The 27366-nt window shown below is 40.9% G+C and overlaps 1 protein-coding gene across 9 annotated transcripts in view; it reads left to right on the plus strand.

The window, feature by feature from the left end:
* Positions 1-27366, plus strand: part of PCDH15 (protocadherin related 15) — a 682309-nt gene that overhangs the window by 574704 nt on the left and 80239 nt on the right. For all 9 annotated transcript variants that reach the window (XM_085229238.1, XM_085229233.1, XM_085229230.1 and 6 more), the window contains 3 exons: positions 9384-9500; positions 20985-21125; positions 23179-23291. In XM_085229238.1, coding sequence (XP_085085364.1) covers positions 9384-9500; positions 20985-21125; positions 23179-23291 — 371 coding nt within the window. The remainder of the gene's footprint in view (positions 1-9383; positions 9501-20984; positions 21126-23178; positions 23292-27366) is intronic.

A 27366-nucleotide genomic window follows, 5' to 3' on the forward strand; every position in this document is an offset into this window, starting at 1 on the left:
TTTACTGTGGTGGTAGAGCTGTTTCAGAGAAAAAAAAAAAAAAGACTGACTTTTTTTTCTTTTTTATGCTACTGTTAAATGAATAATGTGTTCCTAAATGTACACAGTAAGAATCTTCGTATTGTGGGGCCTGTAAGCAGCTTGCATGTTACGACCTTCTCTTATCAGTAGTACCATCGTTATTTTTTGTATCAGTTTGTCTCTTTCTTGTTTATTATACTTGCTTTTTCTTCCTCCTTCCGTAATCTGGGAGAAGATTACTTTTTACTTTTTCAAGTAGAGTATATGGTATAATGCAGCCATTAGCTCTGGCTGGTGATTCAAAGTGATAAAGCAACATGAATAAATAAAAACTGATCTGTATGTTTCTAGTAATGCTCTATTACAGTTCTACCAGCAAAACAATTCATGTAATTCCTACCGTGCCTTAATCCCAGTGGGCTGTTATTACAGAATGAATTTCCAGATGTGATAAACATGACTATACCCATTTGTCCAAAGGGATGGTGAATTCCCAAACTACAGCTGTCAAATTAATTTTCCAAGAGAAGTACAAAATAGAGAAGATTTGCCACTTAAAATACTCCTCCTGCTTCTCTGTGAAAGAGGTTGGAGGTTGGAGGCTTTGGGAGCTCGGTGGGTTTATTTTCACCGTTGTCAGATGGTTCACTTTTTTATTGGAGATTGGAGCCATGCTTTGTTGGGTTTTTTCCTGTCACTGCTTTTAGTAACAGTATATCTGCAACAAATGAGTCATCTGGGATTTCATACAATCTTTCTTTTTTTTTTTTTTAACTGTCAAAAGATCCTTTTATTAGCCAGAGCACAGCTCGCACCAACTAGGGTAAGTGCCCGCCTGGAGTTATTGCTTGTAAACTGAGGGAGTCTCCTGTGTCATGTGGCCTTTAGCGGCTGTCTTCTAGTCTGGTGGCAGGAGAACTGCTACCCAAACTTCGGTTCTGAATATGCGGAGAGCAGACTTGAGGCTGCTTGGGGAAATAACTAGCAAAGTACCCTGAGAAACCTGCTTTTGTGGAGGCACTGGGGAAGCCAGTTGGTGTCATCTTTTTGCATTTCACTAAAGCTTTCGCTACTGTTTCTTACAGCATTCTTCTGGACCAAATGCCCAGCGTACAGCTAGACACAACCATAATGAGATGGATGGGCGAGTAACAGGCTTGATAGGTCAGCCTCATAGGGGCAATGTGAATGGGGCAACACCAGCCTGGTGGCCGGTCACTGGTGGCTTTCTGCAGGGCTCAATTTTAGGGCCGCTTCTCTTCAATATATTCACCAGCCACTTGGGTGCACTGCTCAAAGTAAGGTTGCAGGTGGCACTGAATTGGGAGGAGCTATCGACTCCTTTGAGAGTAGAGAGGCATTGCAAAGATCTTGACAAATTGGAGTTCTGGGCGTTCTGTTCCATGCCCAACCACCTTCTAGTGCAAAACTTTTCCCTAACCACCTCCCCTGATGTTTTGCTGACACCCTAAGTTTTGAATCACAATACACAGGAACATAATTTTGGGCTTTTCAGTGGAAGCTTCACTTGGGTCTTGTTCCTAATGAGCACATCATCAGCAGTAAATCACTGTTAGGATTTTATGTTTTGGTGAGATTGAATAATAATAATAATATATAGTAACAATGAATATTTGCTGCCAGAATGCAGGTAATGAAGGATACATGAAAATGAAATACATTAGTGAATAAGTGAAGGTCAAACATGTCACCAGCTTCTTATATGTCCACAATAAAATTTAGTAATGCTTTCTCAACAAATTTACATCTGCAAATTAATGTTTCCTTTCTAACATGTAAAAAAAACCTATTTTTCTTTGTGTATTAGGGCAGTCCAGCGCAGTGGCAGCCCACATACAAAAAGGCTCAAGGAAAAAAAAAAAAAAAAAAAAGGATTTATATTGCCTCCAGAATGTAACTACTTATTTTTTTTCTTGTGTTGGACTGTAGTCCAGTGAACAGATGCGTTTTTTCAATCCCAACCTACCTGTTCAGTCACCTGCTGAAGTCTTTTATTGCCTCGCGTATTCCACTATGAAAATTATCCCTTAATTTATGTTATGAGCTACTTGAAGGCTTGCTGAATGCTAAATACGAGTTCACACGGTTTGTTGCATTATTTCAGTCAGTGTCATCGCAAAGATTGTAAACTTGCTGCTGAAAGTAACTCAGCACTGCTTGATTCCCTAACCTCAGTCCTTGTGTGTCAGTATGAGGTCGATACTGAAATCCAAAAGGTAATTCTATTACTTGTTCCAGTATTTTTCATATACTGGCCTACATCACTGTAATTAAAGGAAATAGGAAATTGAAATAATATACTGGCAAATGAAAGTGTAGGATCCTGAAGAAGGGTTTGCTAGCAAACATTGGTGTGTACCTTGAGGGAATAAGTACACTGTATGCGTGAAACTCAAAGGATATACATGTCTTGTGTTGATTAAAAGAGGCTTAGGAAATGGCATAAAGAGTGGCAAGGGTCTTAGAGTTTCTGGTGCTCCAGTATATGTTGATTTTTGTGTGTTTTTTTAGTCACAACTTTGAAGAGATGTTCTTACATATGAGTTGGAAGTAATAACAGAATATTTTTTAATGCTTATGCAACTATTGATAATAAGCATCCAAATACATCTGGAAAACCAGTTTTAGAGCTAAGCCTCAGTGAGTCGAGTTAGAAGTAGAATTTTTTTGCCATTATATTTATCATATGCATTGGGAAGTATAAATTGTTCTGCGCTTACCTTGCCATCAGTTACTGAAACTGGCAAAATGAAAGCACAAATTATATGGGAATGATAGTTGGCAATATCTTGAAAAGAGTTGTCTTACCTCAGTGATTACAAGTCATTGCAGGGTTACTCTTTTCTAATCCCTCTGCACTCTATTTGAAAGGCTAGAGAGACCTAGCAGGGTAGTGTTTTGTTGCTGTGTACCACTCCACAGAGATACATAGATAAATTACAACATGTAACCAGGGTTATTAACTTCAATGAGTCATTTAGCTGAAAGTTGAGAGTTTGATTAAAATCTTGCTAGCTGAACTATTTCTGATACAAGCCAGGATGCAATTGGCCTTCTTTGCCACCTGGGCATACTGCTGGCTCATGTTCAGCTGGCTGTTGACTAACACCCCCAAATCCTTTTCTGCCACACAGCTTCACAGCCATTCTGCTCCAGGCCTGCAGCATTGTTTGGGGTTGTTGTGACCAAAGCGCAGGACCCAGCACTTGGTCTTGTTGAATCTCATACAATTGGATGCAGACCACAGATTCAGCCCATCCAGATCCCTTTGCAGAGCTTTGCTGCCTTCAGGCAGGTTGACTTCCTCCCAGCTTGATGTTGTCTGCTAATTTACTGAGGATGCACTCGGTATTGATAACTGGAGAAAAAATGGAGAAAGTATGAGAATTTTAGTGTGACATCAACTATGTTTTGAGGTAAACTTCCTTGCTCTCTCCCTTAGTGGGTTTATGTTAATATACATTTAATTTTAGTGGAAGTAGGAACTACTTTTAAACTACGTTTTTTTTTTTCTATTTATTACATATTATAAAAGCCAGTAGACTGCAAAAGGATCTGTAAATGCCTAATATGCATTTATCAGCTCGGACGCCGTTCTGTCATTGTGGCTTTTACAGTGAGGGCATGTTTATTTCCACTTAGATGCAGATGACTAGAAACCTCACTATCAGTAGTTATAATCAAAGAATAGAGTCCCAAAGTAGTAGGAAAAACCCATGGGTGTACTTTAAAACCCTTTGTGAAATGATTCACGAACCACAAACATACAATATTTACAAGGCTAATTTCCCTAACCAACTTAGAGTGATTTTGTCAATAGATCAGAAACAGAATGAAGTGTGAATTTGTGGAGTTGTAGAAATTTTGCAGCACAGTGGTTTCTGCTTTGGGAGCTGAGGAGAGAGACGAAGAAGGAGCAGCTTAGTACAAAATGGTGTTTGTAACGCAGTCCCCACAAGTAGGCACTCCTGCATTCATACTCAGTTGATGATGGTAAAAATCCTCTGACTCGTAGTGGTCTAGATACGTCAGCAGTACCTCTGAGCTTGCTGTCCTTTGTTTGGGAGTTTATCCCTCTGGAACTGTTCAGCAGCTTAACGACTGGATTTTGCCGCTATGGAATTGCAACTGTTTTAATAAATAATCAATACTTGATTATAATTGGGTCACATGCAAAAAACAAAACAAAACAAAAATGAAACAGGAGCTAAAAAAAACTCACCAAGCTGATTTTGTAAACTGTATAAAATAACTACTAGATGCAAAAGGCATCAGCCTGTTTCCATAAGAATAAAATTGGGAGAGGGTAAAGTGTCGATTTTTATTATAAGGGCTGGAGGAGGAGAAGCTTCGCTCCTACTTGGTAGGGCTGCCCCCTAGTGCACTGCAGGCTGCAGGCTGCAAAAGTCAAGTGCAGCAGCAGGATTCCCTGTGCGTGATGAAAGGGCTTTTGCACAGATGATTATGACTGAGATAGATGCAGATGTGTATGCATATTTTATGTAGGTGCGTGTATATTTGTGTAAATATATAAAATAATATTGGAGTGTCGCCTTGCAGTACTTCTGTTTGTGTCAAGATAGCTGATGAAAAACAAAGTTTCTACCAAAATCCATTTTCTCTTTTTTATTATTATTATTTTTCAGAAAGTCTTCATTAATGATGCTCAAATAAGTCAAATCTCTCACTGTAATGTTGCCTGCCGTTAATTAAAATAGAGAGGCAGTGACTAGCTGCAGCTGTAGTTCACTAGAGTGAGCAGGAGCTGTGTCCTGATCCTGTCACAACTTCCTTGCCCTGTAATCCCGGTGTACTTTAATTCTGTCAAGAACTGCCCAAATATCTTGGGAGTACCCATAGCAGCTCTTGGCACATTTGACTATTGCAGGCTTTGCTGCTCAGGGTGTGTTTTTGAAATGTAGGGTTTTATTTTTATACATGCAACTAGGGATCCTTTAGCAGATGGATCTGTAGGATCCAATGCAGAGTCACAGAGGAGCACTGGCACCCTCCGTCTTTGTGCCTGTCAGAAACAGCGGTGGCTCCATGGTGGAGGAGGTGCAGAATGGGCTGAGCTAGGCTAGCTTCTGCTCTGTGTGCACTGCGGGTAGTGCTGAGGGGCAGTGATGGTACAAAGAAAGCAGTCATTTGAATCCATATGGTGCATTTCAGAATCACAGAATTGCTCAGGTTGGAAGGGACCTCAAGGATCATGAATCTCCAACCCCCCTACCACACGCAGGTCCACCAGCCTTCCCCTTTTAATACTAGGCCAGGCTGCCCATAGCCCCATTCAACCTGGCCTTGAACACCTCCAGGGATGGGGCATCCACAGCTTCTCTGGGCAGCTGTTCCAGCACCTCACCACTCTCACAGTAAAGAACATCCAACCTAAATCTTCCCTTCTTCAACTGGAGGAAGAGCAGAATGTTGCGCCCAGATGTTGAATAAACATTCTTAACTTGGTGAAGCACAAATATCTTCCAGTGTCCCCATAAATCTCATGTCTGTTGTTATCTCTGAAGTCTGTTTAAGTTCACAAGTTAATTTTGTGCTGGGAATGCTGTATTGCAGGTCTTTTTCTTCTGCACTGGTTGTGTATTGCCCTCCCACATTGGCGGTACCACCTGTCGAGGAGCAGCACCTAGCTTGGTTTTAGTGCATTACTGCCGGTGACTGCCTTAATGGTTTCTAAATTACTTATTGATTTGCTTCTCCATGCCTTTCCTCCCCCATGTTTTTTTCTCCTCATTGACATTCCTTGATGTGTGTCTTAGCTCACCAGCATTTTTGTTCATCATTCTCATAATATCTGTAGACCAGTCAGTATTTGTTCGCTCAAATCTTCTTGATTTTTTTGAATGTGTCTTGTGCAGAGTGTAAGGAAGTTGGCTGGAGCTGAGGGTGATGTCTGAGATAACAAATGAGTTGGCATCAAGAAATCTCTTTAAGTTTTCATTTAGTTTTGGGATTCACACATGCGAATCCTCAAAAATGACAGTATTGGAGTATGTATGCTTCTTATATTGTGCTTTCTTCGTGCTTTAGATTCTTAATCTTTCTGAAAGGGAAGGATGCAAGAACTTCTGCTGTATTGCTCTTACATGCTGCCAAGCATGAGCAATGTGATACAGAGCCAGAAGTGTTAGGTAAAGGGAAACTGTAATAGGGAGAAAGCTTTGGTTTCTTTATGCTTTGACTTTGAGTCTTTGTGTAAACAAAGGCATACAAAAGTATAATAAATCTTTGGCTGGATGAGCAGTGACACAAAGGCAATTTTGTACTTATATATAAATATGTGGCTGCTATTACCTTACTGTCAAAATACACAGCCCAAGTATTTCAAAGCAAGATACATAGAGCGTGTTATCTGTATTTTCCATTTACATTTTTGTGTGTGCTTGATAGTCAATAGCAGCCTGGATTTATATGAATGAAGCAAAGGAATGTGAATAGTTTTAAGATGTTTGCACAGTTTGGCCACTGGAGCACATGCACCACAATAACACACTGCTTGTTATTATCACTTTGTGGTAAATTACCACTCCATCCCTAACCTGTAGTTACTGATTGCACCAATAAACCACATACATTCCGACGCAAAGTCAGGTTTTCGTGGAGTTTAGGCAGAAGCCTTCATCTCTAAGGTCATCTTCAGTGCAAGCTGTGCAAGAGCATGTCTGTCCATGTCCTTGGTCTCAAGTCACGTCAGAGACCCAGTACTTGCTCTAAAATGTTATATTTTTATCCAGAGTTCTTCAGTCATGAGAACTTGAAGACTGTATCTCTGTATCAGTCAGAGCAGTCCTCCATGCTGTGCAGTATTCACTGTGAAATCCACCATGACGTAAGGGAAGTCTAACTGCAGAGGCCTCAAGGCTTGGGAGGATTGTGCTTGTGATCTCTCAAGCTATTCTTAAAGTATGGAGTTTGGTATCCTCCCATACTCCTAACAAAATGAGATTTGTATGGTAGTCCATCCTCGGTGCTTTTTGCTCCTTGTGACCTTCTTGGTACCTCTAAGTGCCCATAGAATATGAGGAGAAACATTAATTGCTGAAGGAGATGATAACGTACAGAGGAAATGCCCCAATGTACCTGTAACAAAACCACTTCTTGCTGCATAGGAAATAGCCCAGAAGTCTTTTTTTTTTTTTTTTTTTTTAAACTCCCCACACTGAACAAGGACTTCTACTAGAATAAAGAAGCCATTACAATCAATAGAGTCTGCATCCACATCGTCTGCCTGCTCCACACTCATTCCTTCACTTGCTTCTGGCCATTCCTTGTCGTGGATATTTATGATTAGTACGTGAGAGACCTGATCACCTGCCTGCAATCACAGTCATGCTCTCACTGCAGTGCACAGTGCAGCTGTGTGATGGGAGCACGTCATTCTCATGGGGGACTTTCATTCTGATGAAAGTGAGGCCGTAAGCTGAAATTCTGCCACACAGTACAGGTGGCTGCTTTAAGATTCATCAAGAGATGAGCCACAAGAAAAGCACATGGAGCTGTTCTACTTAGGGATGACTGAAATGTTTGGTGTCTATTTGGTTGGCTTGGATTGGGCTTATGAGGCACAGTCATGCATAAAGCTCCACTCAGAGGAAAGGTAAGTTAGGACAGAAAGCTTTCTGCCTTTCTACTTCATGTTTCGCTTTGTATTCCTGGATATTTTCTAGTGATCCGTGTATCTTGAAAAATAGATGCAGTAAGTAGAATGACTTGGTCATTTTCTATAGCAGAGCATGTAGTGCATCGTCTTTTAACAGGATTAGCCTTTCCAGCACTTTAAGTTGCAGACTGTCAGGAGCTAGGGTACACAAAAGATAACAAAAACATCAGGGTGATTCCCCCGCAATGAGCAAACAGCTGAGTGTGATCCAGTGCTGCTGCACCGAGGAATAGAGACCAGGTATAGCGGAGGTAGACGGTCAGGAGAAAGAGGAGGTTGTGATTTTGTTGTGTTGTTTTGTTTTGTTCTAAAGACAAATAAAGGGATAGGTTATTCCAGGAAAAATCAAATCATTGTAAGCGTTCTACTGGGTTGTTAGCCCAGATGGAGTCTTCTTATGGAAGGACAGAAGGTGTCGTCTTTTCTCTGTGCACGTGCTTTTATAAAAGTCTGTGTATCCCACTGAAAAACTTCCAGAGTCTGCAAAACATGACGTTCCCAAGTAAACGGATTTACACAGTCGTAATACCCGTGCATGTAGCATTGTAAGAGATTCCTGGTATCATACTGGAGATTGCTTTTAATACGCAGATTTCATTTACCAAGGTTTTCGGAGATACCTTTTTGTCCACATCAAACAAACTCATTCTGCATCTTTTCTTTGTGGTCGAATGGGTTGTGAATGGCACCTTACAGACTGGGATTGCTGGGTGGTGTTGGCTTCTTAGCCGCAGTACTACATTGCTCTGCACTGGTGTTTCTGAGATAAGCAAAGGATAGCTAATTCTGAAGACATGCCGTCACTTTGAAGAGTTGAGAGGAGCAAAATTGTTTATGTAAAATAGTCCTTGGTTTTAGATTCTCAGATTAAGCAAATTATCTTCTTGCAAACAGATCAAGACATTGAAAGTGAAAGACGCAATGCCTGTAATTCCACAAAGAAATGCTAATTTGTTTGAATTTGGATGCTTTTCCAAAATCTTTTCATTAGAAGGCTCTCCTAGTTTGAATTGCCTACTTGTCGCTTTTTATTTTAATTTGATGGTCCAATTGTCTCTCTGAAAATCTAAAAATCAGCAAAAAAGCATTTCCAATGCCTTGAAGCCTTGAATTGCAGACCCTGCAGCAGAACATAATGCATTAATTATCCAGCCTCGTATTACATGGATTTGTAGCAGTGATTTCCTCATCTTCACAGACGATTGCTACACTGTCGTTTCCCCTGATGAGGTGTGGATGAATGTTTTGAATGATAACACAGCACACTAGACAGTATGAGCATTTGCAGCACCTCTGTATTTACGTGCCATCAAGCAACAGCAAGCTCATTCATTTGAGAAACTTAGCGAAACCATGCTGTGGCCCTCTGCTTGAGAAGCAGCTGTCAAGGAGATCTCTGCTTGGTTTACTTGTAAGACTGTATTTTCCTGCAGAATTCCCTTCTGTTGATCAATCTCATATGAATACGTTGCTTTGTAACTTGGCTCCTTCTGTGCTACGTTTGCGTGGTGGTAATGGAATGGAGAGCCACAAAGAGGTTGTGAATGGCACATAGGTTTCCAAATGAGGAAGGAGCAGTCAGGTAGTGTTTGAAGGATCAATTGTGAACATGTCTAGAACTTTCTTTAAACTTCTGAAGTAAACTCTTAATTGTGTTTTGCAGGATATGAATGATTACTCACCAGTATTTAGCAAGACGCTCTACAGAGGAATGGTTGCTCCCGATGCTGTCAAGGGCACTGTTATCACTACTGTTTCAGCTGAGGATCAAGATCCTCCGGTAAGCAAAAAGGTTCTGGTAATACTCTGCACTCAAGAGGGAAAAATCTATAACCCCTGTAAGTGACCTACCCCTCTCAACAGCAAAGGTGATCATTATGAGTTTCACAAAGCAGTAACTCGTACATTTTTGTCAGCCTGGCCTTTGTCATTCTGGACAGAGGCTGCATTTGTGAAATGATGATTCCCAAAGGTGACAAGTCAGCGATACAGCTCGTTTCTGACAGCAACATTTTTGGAAACCTTTTAATTTGACTTCCTGGTGATAGGTGAAGTACAGCAATGCATGGCTGGCTTTTCTACAGCTGTGCAGCTTAGGAAGGAAACAAAACACAACTCTGTGAGACTGTTGCTTTCTTGATTTGCATTCATTGCTCAGGGTCGCATGGAACTGCACAACCCACCAGCTGGCCCTGTTGGACTCTGTTTGAACAGTGTGGTGATGTTTTGGAGATGAGGCTTATTCTTGCCACTGGCTTTTATCGCTGCTCCCCAGTAAAGCAGTTGATTGACAGAACTGAGCACATATGTTTGACTTGTTAGCTATTCTGAAGGGCAATATCAATTTTTGTAATCAGAGGTTGATGAACACTGGTGGCCAGATGATACGCTGAGGACGATAAAAGCCAAAGATGTTCTGCCAGCCAGGTTTAATTTTTAATTGTTAGTGTTTCACTAACATATTAAGGAGTATAATCCTCAGGGAGAAGTGTTCAGAGTGAATGTGCCACGCACATTAAAAGCTGATGGCAGTGCTCTGACACAAATCAACTGTTGCTTAGCAAAATATGCTTCCTAGTAATTTATTTACCACTCAAGGACAGAATGCTGAAGCAGTGTAAGGACAGTCCTGGTATCCCCTTGTAAAAAGTCCTAACACACAACTGTAAGCAAATTCCCTGCAGGTGGTGTGCATCAGCTGTGTGTTACTGAACTTTGAGGCATTAAGGTAGTTGGTGTCTGCTGAAGTTCTGGACTGTTGTTAGTCCAAAATATATAAAAGACAGTATTATCAACATATCGTGGATCGTTCCTGAATAAGAAAGCACTCTGCTGCTGTGGTACTGCTATCTAATTAGTAAGCTTTGCCTTCAAATAAATGACTCTGAACTGCATTCATTATTTCAGGGAGTTTAGCAGATGGTGCTTAGCTGGAGAAAATTCTCTGTTGCTTTCCCCAGGAATGACTTGGGAACCAGGGACTCCATTTCTGTTAAGTGCTTCCATCCTCAGTAGTTAGCAGCAAATAATTCAACAGAAAACACTCTGCCCGTCTCACGAGTGGAGTCACTTCAGAGTGATTCTGCCAGTGGAGAGTAGAGAAAAACTTGCTTTGCATGACGATCAGAACTGTGCCATTTTTTCATTGCAACAGTAAAAAACTAAAGTACTAAATCCATCGGTAACAATTCTACAATCCTGGCAGCATCCCAGCACGAGTACATGTTTGCTCCTGTCAGGTTATCTCACTGATCTTTGAAAAAAACTGTGCAGAAAAGGATGGTAAGGGCCAGTGAAATAGGGCAGATTTGTTCACGAATGAGTTATTGGGGTTAAAAAATAAAGTATTCATGACTACTAAGATATTATTGTGATTTGTGTGCTGGTTTCATTTAACATTCTCTGTTGCCTTACGAGAAGATATTTTGGTCTGGATGAATCGCTTACCTATTCTGATATGGTCTCTGTTTTTTAAGTCTGAGCTTTAAAGAATAAGATGCTGTTTTATTCAGTGCCTTGGTGATGGATGTTTAACTGATGGGTGTTTGTAATTTTTCCTAGTTCCATAGAATCTGCACTTTCTAATGCAAAGTTATTTCTCATTTAGAAACCAAAGCAATACCAAAGCAAAACTCCTAATAGCTCATTAAGCTGTCAGCCTAGAATTTTTAGAAGTATATTTTGCCCCTTGTCCTTCTGGACTTTCCATTTCTAACTTCTCTATCACTATCACATGGACAGTAAAATGTAGGAATTGATTTGAAGTCTGCCTGCAGTGGATAATAATGGCCATCTCCAGTTAGTACGAGAGCAGAAGACTATAGACTAAAGCACTTACATCTCCCAAATTCCTTTCTGTGATTCCCTCATATATTTATATATATATATATCATTTTTATATGGGTTTGAATATTTTGTATTTGAAAAATGTGGGGATTGCTTCTATTTCTGTCAAGAAATGGATGCACGCAGGAGGCAGAAATCAAAATCACTGAATGCTGGGTCTCACTTAGTACCATTATAGCAGTCAATAACGATGTTACAGTAATGGCCTTCAAAAATCAACTCCTGCATTTCTTTGATTTGTATCACAACTTTAAAATAAAACTGCCCCTAGGCTTTAAATGAATGTGCTATCCGTAAAAGCCAGCTATGGAGGAAAAAAGCTTCTAAAATTGTTTTAGAAAGCTGATATTTTATTTCAAACTAATGGTCAATGGCTTTTATTTTTTTTTTAATTTATAAGAAGGAAGAAACATGAAACCACGGACGGTTTTGTTTCTTTTTCTGGCTCAGCTAAACCTGTTTAAATGATTTGTGTTACTGGAAAAGTGTATTTATTGGAGCTTGTTTTCACAGTAAGTGTTGTCGCAAAGTATTTGGTATGAATTCACCAGAAATTGTTTTTTTCTGAAAAAAAAAAAAAGAAACCAACAAAAGCACAACATTTTTCTCTGTTCAGCAAGAGTAGCTTTCTCTCAACTTGCCGTAATTGAAAGAATATTCCTACTTGTTGTACTCAGTATTGGAGAGAGTACTTGTTTTTTTTTTTCCTACCTGCTAGAAGCTTCTGTGCACAGTACTAATACATCTATCATATCAGTTCAGGAAAATAAATGGACGTTTATTAAGTAAGTAATTTTGGTTTTAAAGTATTCAGTTAAGAACAAATCAATTTGAAAGGTCCAAACTTGAATTTTTATGTTGTCATTTTACAAGTAATGAGGACAATTCCCCTGTCAACATTATAGAATCATAGAACCACAGAATAATTAAAGTTGGAAGAAGCCTCTAAGATCCCCCAGTCCAACCATCCACCTACCACCAATATTGCCCACTAGTCCATGTCCCTCAGTACAACACCTACGTGTTTCTTGAACACCTCCAGGGACAGAGGAGCTCTACAGAGACTGTCTGTCTTCAGCAAATCCCAACTTCACTCTGCAGTGTGAAGTTAATTAATGTGAATGGCGTGAGAATTCAAACTGAAATGCTCAACACCTGCATGAAATTCCTTTACAGGAAGGGCAGATATGTATTTTCAAACGGCAGAAGAGCAGCCTTGGAGGCTGGAACTCAGTATTGAAAGATGTCAGACTCTCCAAACCTTTCCATAGTAAAGAGGAATGCAGCAGTGACAGGCATGTAGGTGGTAGGAGAATGTTTCAGGCCACTGAAATTGAGCTGGATGAAACATCATCTGCAGCATAGTGCTCTGTATTCATTGTGGGAAGTATTCATTCAGTGATATTCCTGAGAGTAGATAATGTTCTGTCTGTGCCCTTTGACTTCTAAAGGTAAGCCACAAATATAAATGCAGGTGTTCGCTAAAGATGTGGCAGAGCTGCAGGTTGTAAAGCAGGTGAAAGATGGGAGGCTGGAAGAGACCCCTGGTATGGAGAGCTCTGGTTTACTGTAGCAGTGCATTTCCTAAGTGGTGGTTTAGAAACTTACAGCATGGAGATGTAGGAGTGTGCTGAGCAACTACAATGCATTTGCAGAAAGGCACAAGAGGTAAGGATTAGTTTTTACTCTTAAATGAAGTACCTTTTCATTAATTGCGTGGGTATATAGATTGAAGGTGATCCCTTTTATTTATTTATTTGTTTGTTTATTTACTTTTCTCATTGAGTTACCACTCAGTAAGTTATTTGCCTTAGCATATCCTGTACTTATACATGTGAGTGAAAGAATGACTGGGTTGGGATCAAGCTATGGAATTTTATTCACTGAAGAATGGTGAGCCATCAACAGAATGGAAGTGCTGGTAACAGGATTCATTTGGTCCTAAAAAACAAGGATTTTTGATTATTACTAATAATTACTCTGTGCTAGATTCAGATGCTCCCAAGTAGGTACTTTGTTATGTTTTCATTTTAACCTGTGAATTTCAAAGGAATCTAGGAAATCTTGGCCTGGAGATGGGAGATCTGTCTGGTGGTTACTCCTGTGTACTTAGTGAAACATCAATTAAAACACAGAAACCAGTGCTTTTCATTGGCCAAAAGAGGATTTGAAGCAAATGTCAGTTTCACTTTCAACCATTTTCTCCTTTCCTGTCCTTTTCCAGTTATTAATTTATTTTCTTAAATACTCAGTACATCCTCTAATTGCTCACACTTTTTCCCACAGCTTGCATTTAATTCTAGGCACACTTAGAGGTAAAGGCTAACAAAGTGCTTAGCATAAAGGAGTAAAAAATGGTGAAGGGAATTACCATAATGGAACATGCCCACGTGTAACATACATGGCTGCTGAGGGTATGACTCAGTACATCTTCAATTCTAAATAATGGGTAAACCTGATTAGAATACAAATCTGTTCTCCACTGTTGATCTGCTTTCTTTGTTTGTTTCACGGAGGAATGCTGTTAGCTCTGTTTAAATTTGATTTCCAAACCAAGTCCCTTTTTGAAAACACTGATCTGAGCAAAGGATGATGGCGAAAGTGAGGAACAGTGCCAGCAGGTACTGTGAGGTACATTTCTTTGCATGGATTTGTTTTGTTGGAAAACATTGAAATGTTACATCTCTATTGGAGATGCCAAAGAAACGCTTCTAGCAACTAAGCTAGTTGTACCAGTGTCTGTAGAAGAATACTCATCTGTAAAAACAGGGAGTAAAAATAAAAACATCTGAGAATACCAATGAGAATAAGCCAACAGTTAGAGATATAGCCCAGGATAAAAGAGGAGTCAAAGGCTGCAAAGTAATAAAGAAAAATCTGTCAAGAGAGACAGAAAGAAGTAAGTGAATACTTTTTCAGGTGGAAATAAGACATTTGCTTTAGGGCATGTTAGTGTGGATTGAGGGATGTTAATAGGTGTGGATGCCCAAGCACTGGTCTTTCTGAGGCAGCTCCTAACACCTTAGCTGCAAGTATATAGAATAAAATTTAGGGTTTTGGTGCTAATGTCTCTATGTGCTGCTTTGTTTTAGATGACCAGAGAGCTTCAGTGTCTTGCAGAGATATTTTTCAGTCTTTATAGTGAGAGATAAGGGGAGACCATGAAGCTTGGATGTGCTCAGTGTCAGGCTCTCTCACTAACACTCCTGAGTTTTATCAGCATATTCCTTAGGATCCTTGGCTAGCAGACATCTATTCCTTATACGAGTAGACGTGGAATGGTAAAATCAGATGCACAGCAGAGCACTAGTTTGCACTGAAACTTCCGTGCTTAAACTTGATTAACTGGGAAGGCTTTGGTGATGGGAAAGGTCTTTAAGCTTGACTTATTTCCAGTTCTGTACCAGTTTATAAGTGAGATAAACTGCACTTGCAGGGCTTTGAATGGTGACAGTTACTTTTTGGTTTGGCAAAGGCACTACCTGTGTTATGTTCAGTAGGCTGTACGGTTGGCCTTACACATATCAGTTGTCCTTGAGTAACTTAGGTAATACTCCTGGGGAGAAAAAGAAGTTTGTTGTGATTAGTTTATGCTTTGTTGAAGTAGCATAGATATGAAAGGCGCCAGATGAACTCTAATAATTTTCTCCAAGTGCTTAACCTTCCAAATATTAGGAAACGAGAGCAGCTTGAGCTCGTGGAGGAATGCTTGGTGTAATAATCAGAAGGTGAATATTCCCAGGACTGATACATCACAAGGTGCCTCTTTTATACGGGCTGCCACTTTGAAAACTGGAATGCTTCAGTCTCGTGCATTTCCCCTGTATGTTCTGATTTTGTTGATTTGAATTGTCAATAGAAGCTGGTGCAGAAGCTTAATTTTAATGACCAGCCAGCTTCCAGAGCTCTGGATCATCCTATTTAATGGGTTATCCAGTCTCATAGCACCTTGTAAAGTTTGCATTCAATTGATCCCCTTTGTCAGATTGAGAGTAATTGTCCTTATTGTTTTACAGGCATTCACTGAAAGTACAGTGCTAACAGATATTTAATAAGAGATTTCACAGATAATTAGAAGTAGAAGCATTCTTGAGCAGTCCGGGGCTTGATCTTTTAAAAGTTATTACTGTTGAATTTCATAGAGTTCAGTATGAGGGAAAGACGCTGAAAATTCAATGAGCTCTTGAAGTAATTTTATCTCAAGGTTTTAAATACTTATATTCCTTTTGTGTTCAGCTTGTCATTAATTCAGAATTTCCAGATTTCATCCAGACTTGCAGACTTTTTCATTGGGTTAGGTACTACAGAGTAAAATAACTAAAAATTGAGAATGTATGTAAAACTCTAGTAATAACTGGTAAATGAGAGGGCAAGCAGACACAAGTGCACAGTTCACAATTTTTAGCTGGTTTGAGACCCACCAGCACGGGTCACTTTTCTCCTCAAGTACCTGGTTTTGTGCCTCGGTCACCCAGCTTTGGATATGGGGAGTAATGATTCCTTGCTTCCTTTTGAACTGCTTCCAGAAGCACGCGTGAGAACATACAGAAGATGTTACTGTTGTTAGACTGCTCACAATTTTTCATGACTTCTCCACATTCTAATCTTTGTGCAGCCTCTCTGTGCCCTTTGGGAGTTATCTCAATAGTGCACACGTGTACTCTGGGTGGCCTCTTTTTCCAAGGCCTCCGTGTGCATCCTCACGAGCTAATAAAAATGTTGGGGATGTTTTCGTGGCATAGCCATCAGCTGTCTCAGCTGAGTGTAGTTTCCCCAGAGCAAATGGAACCTTAAGAAATTATGCAGCAGTAAAAAGAAGAATTGAAGCTGGATGGTCTATAGAGCTGAGTTTCATATTATTCTTGAACTCCTTGTAAAATTTTGCTTCAAAAGAATGAAGATGGTTCCTGCCAACTAAAATCCTGTCTTCGTGGTTTATTGGTGCTACTTCTTTGGGAACATAGACTTCTGTTTGAATTTTGCTGTAGACTTAGGAATGCATCTGAATTAATTTAAAACAGAAGCAAAAGAAGATTAATACTTGAGATAATTGAAACTTGCTTCTGAATAGATTTCCCTGGAAAATTTCTCTGGAGATTTTTCTAATTATGTTGGTGCCAAAATGCAGTAAATAAAAAATAAATTCCCATTTTGTTATTTTCAGAAATGACAGGAGAGAGGTGTACTTGATAGTCATACCAGGAACAATAACTTGATGAGATTTTTCTTTATTTAAAAACAAATTGCCTAGCATGTGCATGTTTAATGATGATAACAGCTTCTAGTCCTGCAAGCAAATGTGAGCATCAGTACTCTGTAGCCAAGCAGTGTGGATTGCAGCAGGTAATTTCCTCTTATAATGATACTGAAGAGAAATTACAGGGAGAATGTTGTATAATTACCTCTGTTACACAGTGATCTCTGAAATTTCTCGTTTTTTTCAGGGATTTTCAAGTGTCTAGTGTACATGGTCTTGTAAAATACTTTTACCTACTACCATGGTCTGTCACTTATTACTTCACTGAATACCAAAGCATATCTGTAAGACCTAGTCCTGGGTTACTGAAGGTACTGTTTTGCCAGTGGCATTGCAATGCTGAGCTTGTTGCTGAGTCCTTCCAGGGCCAGGCTGGATGTCCATGGAGGGCACAGGGTCCATGGCCCTTGTCACTGTTGCAGTTAAATCATCCAGAGGAGTGGCTAGGCTCCACAGAAGCTTATCCTCTTACTACCTGCCCTCATAAAAAATCCCTCCCCAGCTTTCCTGTAGATGCCCGTCAGGTACTGGAAGGTCACTATAAGTTCTTGGAGCTGAAGAACCCCAGCTCTCAAAGCCTGTCATTGTAGGGGAGGTGCTCCAGCCCTCTGTTCATCTTCATGGTCTTCCTCTGGACCTTCTCCAACAGCTCCACGTCCTTCTTGTGTTGGGAGCTCCAGAACTGGACACAAATACCTATCACAAATTTATTCACACGTATTTCAGTTCAGAGTGTGTATTTTGGGTCAGCATTTCATTGTGCTTCTGTTGTATCAAGAAAATGTTGGTCTTACTTACTGAACTTGAAACACTTTGTCAAATACTTCTGTTCCAGTTTACAGAACTTTCCTAGCATGAGCTGGGCATGTGCATTTAAGTACGCTGTCAGGAACAGCAAAGCTCTTTTGTAGCACAGTGTTGAATGCAGATAGAAAATACCGATTTTCTCTTAATGAAGCTTTTGGTTTGGGATATTTTCTCTGTTAGAGTACAGTGTAATGTCTGACGTCCACTTAGAAGTTGTAGCGATGCCAGCAGCAGGACTTGCCTTTGTAAGTGCTTCTCTTAATCTACTGAGTATCCAGGTAGCAGCAACTTAGCTGTACTGCCAGTTTTACAGAAATCAATGTGCAAAAGGAAAGAAAAAAATAAGTATATGTATATAATAGGCACAAAAGATGCTTTCTGCACCTTGTTTGGCATTTTCTTTCCTTCTATATAGCACACAGAATCACCACAGAATGGCTTGGGTTGGAAGGGATCCCAAGGATCATCAAGCTCCAACCCCTCTGCTGCATGCAGAGTTGCCAGCCTCCGTATCTAATACTAGACCAGGCTGCCCAGGACCCCATTAGTGGTTCCGAGTGATTTAGGAAGCTGCCACTTAGTCACCTTTTGGCCTTTGAAAGCAGGCGAATTACTAGTGAGCAGTAACAGTATTAGTGAAGGGTCACTTGCTGAGAATGGAGGTAACCTGCTTAAGTTCATCCTCTCCCAGACGTTCTCTGAAACCAGTGGAAGGATACATCCCACCCCAAAAGAGGTTGGTGATATCTCCCAGATCCTCCTTTCCCTAATTCAGGTGTGGACCAGTATCCTTCTGATACTGGAGAAACTCCACCAGGTGCATTCAAGAAAGCAGCTGTTGCAGCAGAGCCTGGAGTGCTACAGGACATCTCTTCTCTGGATCAGCAGTTGTTGAGACTGCTATATTGTACCTTTTATCCAGGAAAATCTGTGCAGAACATAATTTGTTTCTTCTTGGTCACCCTCCGAATCAAAAACAATGAAAAAAGAATAAGATCATAAAAGTCAGCGATGAAACCTGGTTTGCAGTATTGGAGTGAAGGGGCTGTGTTTGTAATGAAGAATAATATGTGAAAGACTGCAATGAACAATTTTCCTGATGCAGTTGCAAACATGATGCAGAACAGTTCCAGTGCTGCAAGCGTGAGAGATACTGCAGAAGAGATGGGCGAGACACAGAAATCATGTTTCCAGCACTGCCAGGGAAGGTGACATCCTGGAAGGACGTAACTGAAGGTTAGGAGAGCTCTAGAAGGTTTCCAGGTCCCATGAAGAGAGCAGTGAAACTTGGTCCTTCAGCATCATCTCTGCCCTCTGCATTGGTGGGTGCAGGAAGGGGAGCATTGGCACTCTGGAGATCCCAGGGGCAAGCTTCGTCTTCAGGTTTGGATTTTGGGACTGGGTGGTCACACAGGTCAGTGCAGGCTGCCAGAGCTCTGCTGTCTCTGCTGTGGGAGCCAGCTGCCTGTGAGCTGTGCTGACAGGCATGGTCATTCCATGTGCTCTGAAGGTCCCTGGAAGGCTGACTGCTGGAAGGAGAGCACTGCAATGCAGAGGATACATTAAGAAACCTCATTCTGAGGAATAGGTGTTACTTATTTTAGGCACTCTGGTGTAAGTGAATAACCTCCTATTGAAGAACACTGAGTTACTGGTCTGAAAGATCTATCCTTCTGGCTGCCCCTCTTCTGATTTTCTTCTTAATTTTGGTATTTTTGTGTATGTGCATGCAAACAGTTTGTGACACATGCATAGATGCACAGGCTGTCTCTGCTTGTTCTTGCCATTAAAATGGGACTGAACAGTTTGTTACAAGGCTACTGAAATCCATCTGCAAACCTGCTTTTTCCTATTATCAGCATTTGCACAGATGTGCTGTCTTCGTTTTCCAAGGTTGTGCTTAGAAGCAGCCATGGTGTCTAATGGCGAGAGGAAAAGCCCCTCTGTTACAGGACAAGGCCACAGGTGTCCTGTCACATCACAGGGGCATTTACTCACGACCATCTTAAGTTGTCCACATGGACCAGCAGAGTGTTTAGGTGATGGTTTCAGAACGTCTGGTGCTCTCCTGATCAGCCACAGGTGATGCACATGTTGGAATTTGTTGGAAAGCGTCACAGGCCACATCATCTGAGTGATTTAGTTGCTGGAGATGAGGATTTTGAAACATATTAGCTCTTCAATATCCACTTTTGGAGAAAAGTGAAACTTCTGGATGCTGCTGTACATGGAATAGTCCTTCCAGGACAGATGGTGGTTTTGCCCAAGGAACTGGTGCTCTTCTCATCTCGTCTCCTCTGAAAAAGTGTGTGGGTACCACAGAGGCAGACTATTCTGTGTTAGAACTGTAGTTTGACTTTTCAGAAATGCAGCGCTCATATCTTCCCTTAGTCAGCTTTCAGGACACAGTGAGAAAGCAGTTGAATTTTTTATTCAGATTTATTGTTTAGACATTTCCTGAGCTGGAAAGGAGATTTTATAATTTGGATGTTGAAGTGCTGTTGAAAGATAGGCTAACCAACATTAAGCCATGGCCATCATCTGTAATTTTAATAGTAATAATAATAATGAAACAGACCGCTGTTTCTGTCTATATTTACATATATTCTTTGACCTTAAGAATTCTTCAGCTCACGTCTACAGGAAATCTTGAGAAATCTGTGATGATTTTTCTTAATGGGCCTCTAGTATGTCACAATATCACGTAAGATATTTGATGGGGGGAAAGTCCTCATGAACAAACCCGATTCTTAGGCAGGCAAGCTGCAAATTGTGACGTCGCAACGGGGCGCAGTGACGGCACAATTGGCCTCTGTGACATCACAATGGGGCACTGTGATGTCATTATGGATATTGTGACGTCACAGTGGGCTGTGTGACGTCACAATGGGCCTCTGTGACAGCCTAATGGGTATTGTGACATCACAGTGGGGCACTGTTACAGCATAATGGGCTCTGTGACATCACAATGCGGCTCTGTGATGTCATAATGGGCTCTGTGACATCACAATGAGCTTCGTGACGTTACAATGGGGTTCTGTGATGTCACAGTGCAGCTCTGTGATTGTCACAATGGGATTCTGTGACGTCACAATGGGGCTCTGTGATTGTCACAACGGGGCTCTGTGACGTTACAATGGGGCTCTGATGTCACAGTGTGGCTCTGTGACGTCATAATAAGGCTCTGTGACATCATTTTGGGCTCTATCACAGTACAAAGGGGCTCAGTTACATCATAATGGGTTCTGTGATGTCACAATTGTGGTGATCTGTGTTGCATTTTTAATTTTGAGTAACTTAAGGAGGAATGCAAAAATAAAAGTATATTTATGTTGTTTTGTTTCTGCTTTCCAGGGCACACCAGCAAGCCGAGTCCGGTACAAAGTAGACGTTGTCCAGTTTCCTTACAGTGCCAGCATTTTTGATGTGGAGGAAAGCTCAGGACGTGTAGTAACTCGGGTAAACCTAAATGAAGAGCCAAGTACAGTGTTCAAGGTATGTACTCCTATGGCTGTGTATTGTCGACGGTAATGTTACTTGCACTTAGTAGTATTCCTCTCACTTTTGTCTTTCTCTCTCTACCTTTATATTCCATAGAAATAAATGAAATTCTTATTTGTTTCTTCAGTTTCTCAATTTCTTTCTGGTACACATTTCCTGGCCTTTTTGATTTCAGAAAGGTCTCGGATAGATGTGTTTGCTGGTGTTTGGTGGGGAAAAGAAAGTAGGGAAGCAACTGAAGGAAACTTCAGTTTTTGAAGGTTATGTTGCTGATGTTTCATTTTCAACAGGGCTGTCAGCACAACAATTTTGTGGGAGATTTGTAAAAATGGTAGTATATCTTGTAAAGAAAGTTCATGCAAGATTGGGTTGTTTGGGACTTCTGTTCTCAAGTACTATAATGTAAAAACACTGGCTTTAAGGAGATGTAAATTACTGTTGTCCTGCTACTGTTCCTGAGGAGTCTCAAGTGTAGTTAGTCCAGAGTTATTTATTATTTCAATCAAAATCATTGGGACAGAGCTCCTTTCTTAAATCCGTGAATGAAGGAGTTAGCTGAAAATGAAAACTGAAGTGTTTCAGTAAGCAAAACAATGTAGTTTATAATACATCAGGGCTTATATGTGATTTTCCTACATGGGAACTGCCAACCTTCTGTTTCTTCATTAAGGTATGTTTAGTTTCTTCTTGCTATTCAGTTATTTCTTTTTAAATGGATAATGAAAGGGAGATTTATTTGCATACTTTTCTGTTACAAGGAAATAAAATTATCCACCATTTTCTACTTAGTACACTCCAAGAAATCTGAGCTGTGAGTTCTTCCTGAGTTGGTGTTTGCATCTAGAGCGTTGGCTTTCGTGGCTGCACTGAATCTTCAGTGAAATTGTCCAGGCATTTTAACATGCTCATACTAACTGCAACCACAGTACTTCGCAGTTCATTGATATATTGGCTGAAAAAGTATGCTCTAGGCTGTTTTTTCTGACCTATTCTGAGAACAATAGACTTCATAGAATCATAGAATCCTCAGGGTTGGAAGGGACCTTTAAAGGCCATCTGGTCCAACTCCCTGCAATGAACAGGGACACCCTACAGCACCATCAGGTTGTTCAGAGCCCTGTCCAGCCTGACCCTGGTTGTCTCCAGAGATGGGGCACCCACGACCCCTCTGTGCAGCCTGTGCCAGTTCAGTGCTGATCTGCTGATTTGCTAGAGCAAAGGACTGATCTGCTCCATCCAGTGATCTCTTGAAATGAGGACAAATTTAGGCAGAGAGAAAAGCAGAAAACCGTCTGTTGATCCATCTCCACTGGGCTGGTCTCTCATCCTGGTGCTCACCTTTGTTTCAAAGCTGAAAGCAGGGGAATTTGTCCTGGCAGAGCAGCACCAATAAATGTTTAATAACAATTATTTATGCCAAAAATTTACAAAGGGCTGTCTTTGGTGAAGATCTTGTCTTGCCTGTTCTGGCATTCTGAGGATCTCTCCTAAGAGTTTTTTCATTGTCATTTGGGGGGAGATAATGTCTTTTTGGTTGTTGTTTTGATATCAAATTTCAGTTTGAAATATTAATGTTTGTTAGCAGAACAGAATTCTTACCCAACAGTTTTGTTTTTTATTTTATGGGAGGCTAAAGATGTTTTTTCAGTAGTAAGTATTCCACTGCTTGAATGTTGAACTGAATTATAACAGTGGGAAAGTTATAATGGGATCTAGTGTTTTGAGTAAGGACTGTCTCTGATAAGACATGAAGGGAACCCATGAAAAACATAAATTGTGTAATGGAAGCTTTCAGAGATTTGGAGATGTATTTGTAGAAGGCTGTGGAATTAAAATTCCATTTCTCTGCATTTCTGTATATTTTCTAGCACATGGTTCAACCTGTGGATGGCTGTCACCTTTTTCCTCTTTCTCATGAAGTGTTTGATTTATAGTGAAGAAAATCTCTGACTTGTTATACCCTGAAAATACAAAAAGTGCTGTTGCAAGTCAAGATAAAAAATGCTGTTGCCTATACTAAGACAGTGATTTTCTGCACTGTTTATAGCTAGTGGTCATTGCATATGATGATGGAGATCCCGTGAAGTTCAACACCACTACTGTAGAAATTGCTGTACTTCAACCTTCAGTAATCCCACGGTTCACACAGGAGGAATACAGGTAATGCATTTATTCATTCACATTACAGCTGTCATAGTTTAAACTGAAAAAAGTTCCAGTTTGAATGTCAGTCTGATACATTGGTTGCAGCATGGAAGCACTTCCCCTGCATTCACCTCAACTTCTATTCCTTCGCTTGTTCCATTTGACTCACAGGAGGAAATAAGTCACAAAAATAAGGTTTGAGCCAGTGCACCAGAAACCTCGTGTGCTTAGAGCTGATAACACATTTACTGATATTACCTCTTCTTTGGGAAATAGAGTTTGATGCTGCTCTGAAGAAAGAGCTGACACTTGAGTCCACCAGAATAAGAAATGTGTGCAATTACTTGCAGGACTCTGATTCATCAAAATCAGGGTAGCAAAAGACTTCACAGTTGTTTCTTTCTTTTAGCTGCAAGTTTTTTTGGTGGACAGCCATTCCCTAATCTTAGCAGATAGTGCTGCAGTATTACCATCTTAAAAGGTGGTCTCCAACTGAAAAGTTGTGGGCTGTGGCTGACAATAGCAAAAGGCTATTATTTTAATTCTCCTCTTAGCTGTTGAAAATGTCAGTTGGGTGGATAAACAGAAAGTTCCCTACAAGTGAGATATAGCTAGGATAATCAGGGCTTCAGGTTGTTGTCTCCATGCAGTTTCAGTACGTTTTGATCCTGTGAACCATTTGTGTTGGACAAGAACTCCTATTCAATATCTTTATTGATGACTTGGATGTGGGCATTGAGTGTGCCCTCATCTCAAGTTTGGAAATAACACCAAATTGGGAGGAAGTGTTGATCTGCCTGGGGCTAGGAAAGCCCTACAGAGGGATCTGAACAGGCTGGATAGTTGTACTGAGGCCAGTAGGATGGGGTTCAACAAGACCAAATGCCAGGCCCTGCGCTTCGGCCAAAACAACCACAGGCAGTGCTACAGGCTTGGGGCAGAGTGGTGGGAAGACTGTGCGTAGAAAAGGGACTGGGGGTGCTGATCAATGCTTGGCTGAGCACGGGCTGGCAGTGTGCCCTGGTAACCAAGAAGGCCAGTGGCATCCTGGCTTGTATCAGACATAGTGCAGCCAGCAGGAGCAGGGAAGTGATCGTCCCTCTGTACTCAGCCTTGATGAGGCTGTAGCTCAAGTGCTGTGTTCAATGCTGGGCCCCTCACTACAAGAAGGAAATGGAGGCCTTGGAGTGTGTTCAGAGAAGGACAATGAAGCTGTGAAGGGTCTGGAGCACAAGTCTTATGAGAAGTTGCTGAGGGAGCTTGGGTGGGGTCAGTCTGGAGAAGAGGAGGCTCAGAGGAAAACTCATCCTTCCCTATGGCTCCTGAAGGAAGGTTTTGGTGAGGTGGAGGTCAGCCTCTTTTCCCACGTAATAGCAATAGGACGAGAGGGAATAACCTCAGGCTGAGATTCAGGCTGGACATTAGGAAATACTTCTCCGAAAGGGTGGTCAGGCACTGGAATGGGCTGCCCAGGAAGGTGGTGGAGTCACCATCACTGATGTTAAAGAAATGTGTAGCTGTTGTACTGAGGGACATGGGTTAGTGGGAAATATTGGTGACAGGTGGATGGTTGGACTGGACGATTTTGGAGGTCTTTTCCAACCTTGGTGATTCTGTGATTCTAAGAGGGAATTTATACTTGAGCTCTTTGATGTAAGAAGTGTAGGTGATTATTATTGCTACTCAGTCATAATATGAAACTCGGACAATTAAAAAAAAAAAAAAACAACCCCATTTTCTTGAAATGAAGTGAAAAAACTAACTGATGCTCATGCTGGTTAGTTTGTTAAGGCTGGTGTCCGTGAAAGTGTTTATGAACAGTTTCTGACGTTTTTGTAATAATAAGAAATAACAAGATCAGTGTGCACAGCCTCCCTTTCTCAAGACGTTGCAACCTTGCTGCTGTGTGTGCTCTTGCATCAAATGTTACGCTTTAATCAGTACCAGAATATTAATGGATTTTATGAATCTAATTTCAAAGCCAAATACTGCTGGCAATTAGGAAGCAGAAACAGAATGCATCATTATTTGCTTCTCCAGACCCAAATGACAAGTCATTGTCTGCTATTTTAAGGAATTTAGAGAAAAAATCATGATATGCATTGTTTTTCCTCATGATTAGAGTATCAGAACTTTGAAGCCATACCATAAAGATAAGACTCTCCTGACAGTTCTTCTTGTAGCGTGTCACTTGCAAAGTTAAATCACATTTATAAAAGAAGGCAAGTAGGAGAAAATACCTTGATCCTACAGCCAGGAGTGTGCTAATGAAGGCATCTAATTGAAATGTTGGGTAGTGACTGTGGAGAGGAGGAAAGAGCAGAAAATGCGAAGTCTCGGTGTATGGTATGATGTCCTGTTACTCAATCTCAGACAGTAAAGAGTATGTTGATGAAAAGAGGGAGAAAAGGAAAAAACCTTTCATTTCAGACTTGAAAAAGTTATTCCAGCAGTGTTTAATAAGAGGACTTGATGCTGAGATCTTTCCAAGACATTCTACATCTTAGGTAAACTCCAAAAGCTAATTCACAGTGCCTCAGGAGCCAGCACAGCGGCTGGAGCAGCACAGTGGGGTCCTCTTCTACAGCACAAAGAGTTTTTGCACTTCCATTTAAAGCACCAGATGGTCTTTGTTTGCAGAATTATGGGAAGAGAACCTAAGCTGCAGGTCTGCTGTTAGAGTTGGCGTTGCCTTCTGAACCAAGTGTGCATCTCCTGAGGCCACCTCAAGCTTCAGTTTCATCCCAGGAGATAGGACCTTTATTTACCTACAGTAAAGGAAGCTTTACTGTAGGTAAAGCATTCCATATCCCCTAAATACTTACAGTAACCCCTCTTATCTCCTCCTCCTCACAAATTCGTAGGATTAGGTGAGTTAGCCCACTGTCTATTTCCAAAGAAATAGCCCTGCTCCATTGTTGGTAATTTTTTTGAGATGCACACTGCTGTATTAAACTCTTAGAAGTCTTTTGAGGGCAGCAAAAGCAGTTACTCATTTTCTTCAATGTCAGAAATAAAATGAAAATAATCCCCAAACTTTCTGATTTAGTTCTAAGATTCTGTGACGTCGTGGAGCAGGGCTGTTTTCAATTTCTTAGGTTTTTAGGGATTCTCACTCTGCAAACTGCAGTTCCTGTTTGGTTTCCTGACAGTGATGCAAGCTGAAGCTGGCAGTTTTCATAAAACCTTGGGTTTTAGTTGACATTATATATCTTTAGGGTAAACGTCAGCTCAGAGCAGTGATGCTGTCGCAAAACTTCTGGGTGTGGATATTAGAATTTTCTGAGAATTGAGAACTGGTGGCTTTGGAGTGGATGAGTATTGATCTTTGCTTGCATAATTACTTTGAACTGGATTATTCCAACAGTTTCTTCTAGCTTTTCTACAAACTTCACTTCTGTGGATTTAGTAAGAGGTCACAGTTGAACACTTTTACAGAGTAAAGGTGCCTGCAGAGTTTGCAGAATGTATTACAAATCAGAAATAAATACAAAATGCAGGAGATGAGGGGACCAGATGGCATGATCAAAAAGGCCTAGCCACATGAGCCAGACTGGGAGATGAAAGCGTGACTGTGCCTTGAGCTGTTGATCTGGCAGCTCTGTGCTGTCAGAAGCACCCCAGCACATGAGGGCCTCTGCCTGGTGTCCTGTTCATGCTACAGAAGGATCTGATACATTTCCATGCCTTAAAGTGACCTCAGCAGGAGGCAGCCGTCAAGTTATAGGCATGCCTTTTGTGCACTGGCTTTCCCACTGCAACACTGCACGATTTATAGGAAATTAATTAGCCTTTTCCCCTCCACCTACCACCTTTTCTGTTTGGATTGTAAATTATAACTGAAGACTTAAAGGTGCTGCTGCATGATGTATATAGAACAGCACAGAGAAGCCAAGATCTCTGATAACCAACACGTGCAACATCGAGCAGTTTCTCTATAAGTGTGTTAATATATAGTTCCTAATAATTGAGATAGATGTCCACTGAGTCACATCAAAAAGCCATCTGCTGCAACCAGGCAGCTCTTCTGGTGGGAAGTAGCAGGTCAAGCTGAAGCATCCAGCAGCCACGGTGCGCTGTGCTTTAGGAT

The sequence above is a fragment of the Meleagris gallopavo genome, chromosome 8 (genome assembly GCF_905368555.1).
Source record: "Meleagris gallopavo chromosome 8, MGAL_WU_HG_1.1, whole genome shotgun sequence".
NCBI classification, from domain to species: domain Eukaryota; kingdom Metazoa; phylum Chordata; class Aves; order Galliformes; family Phasianidae; genus Meleagris; species Meleagris gallopavo.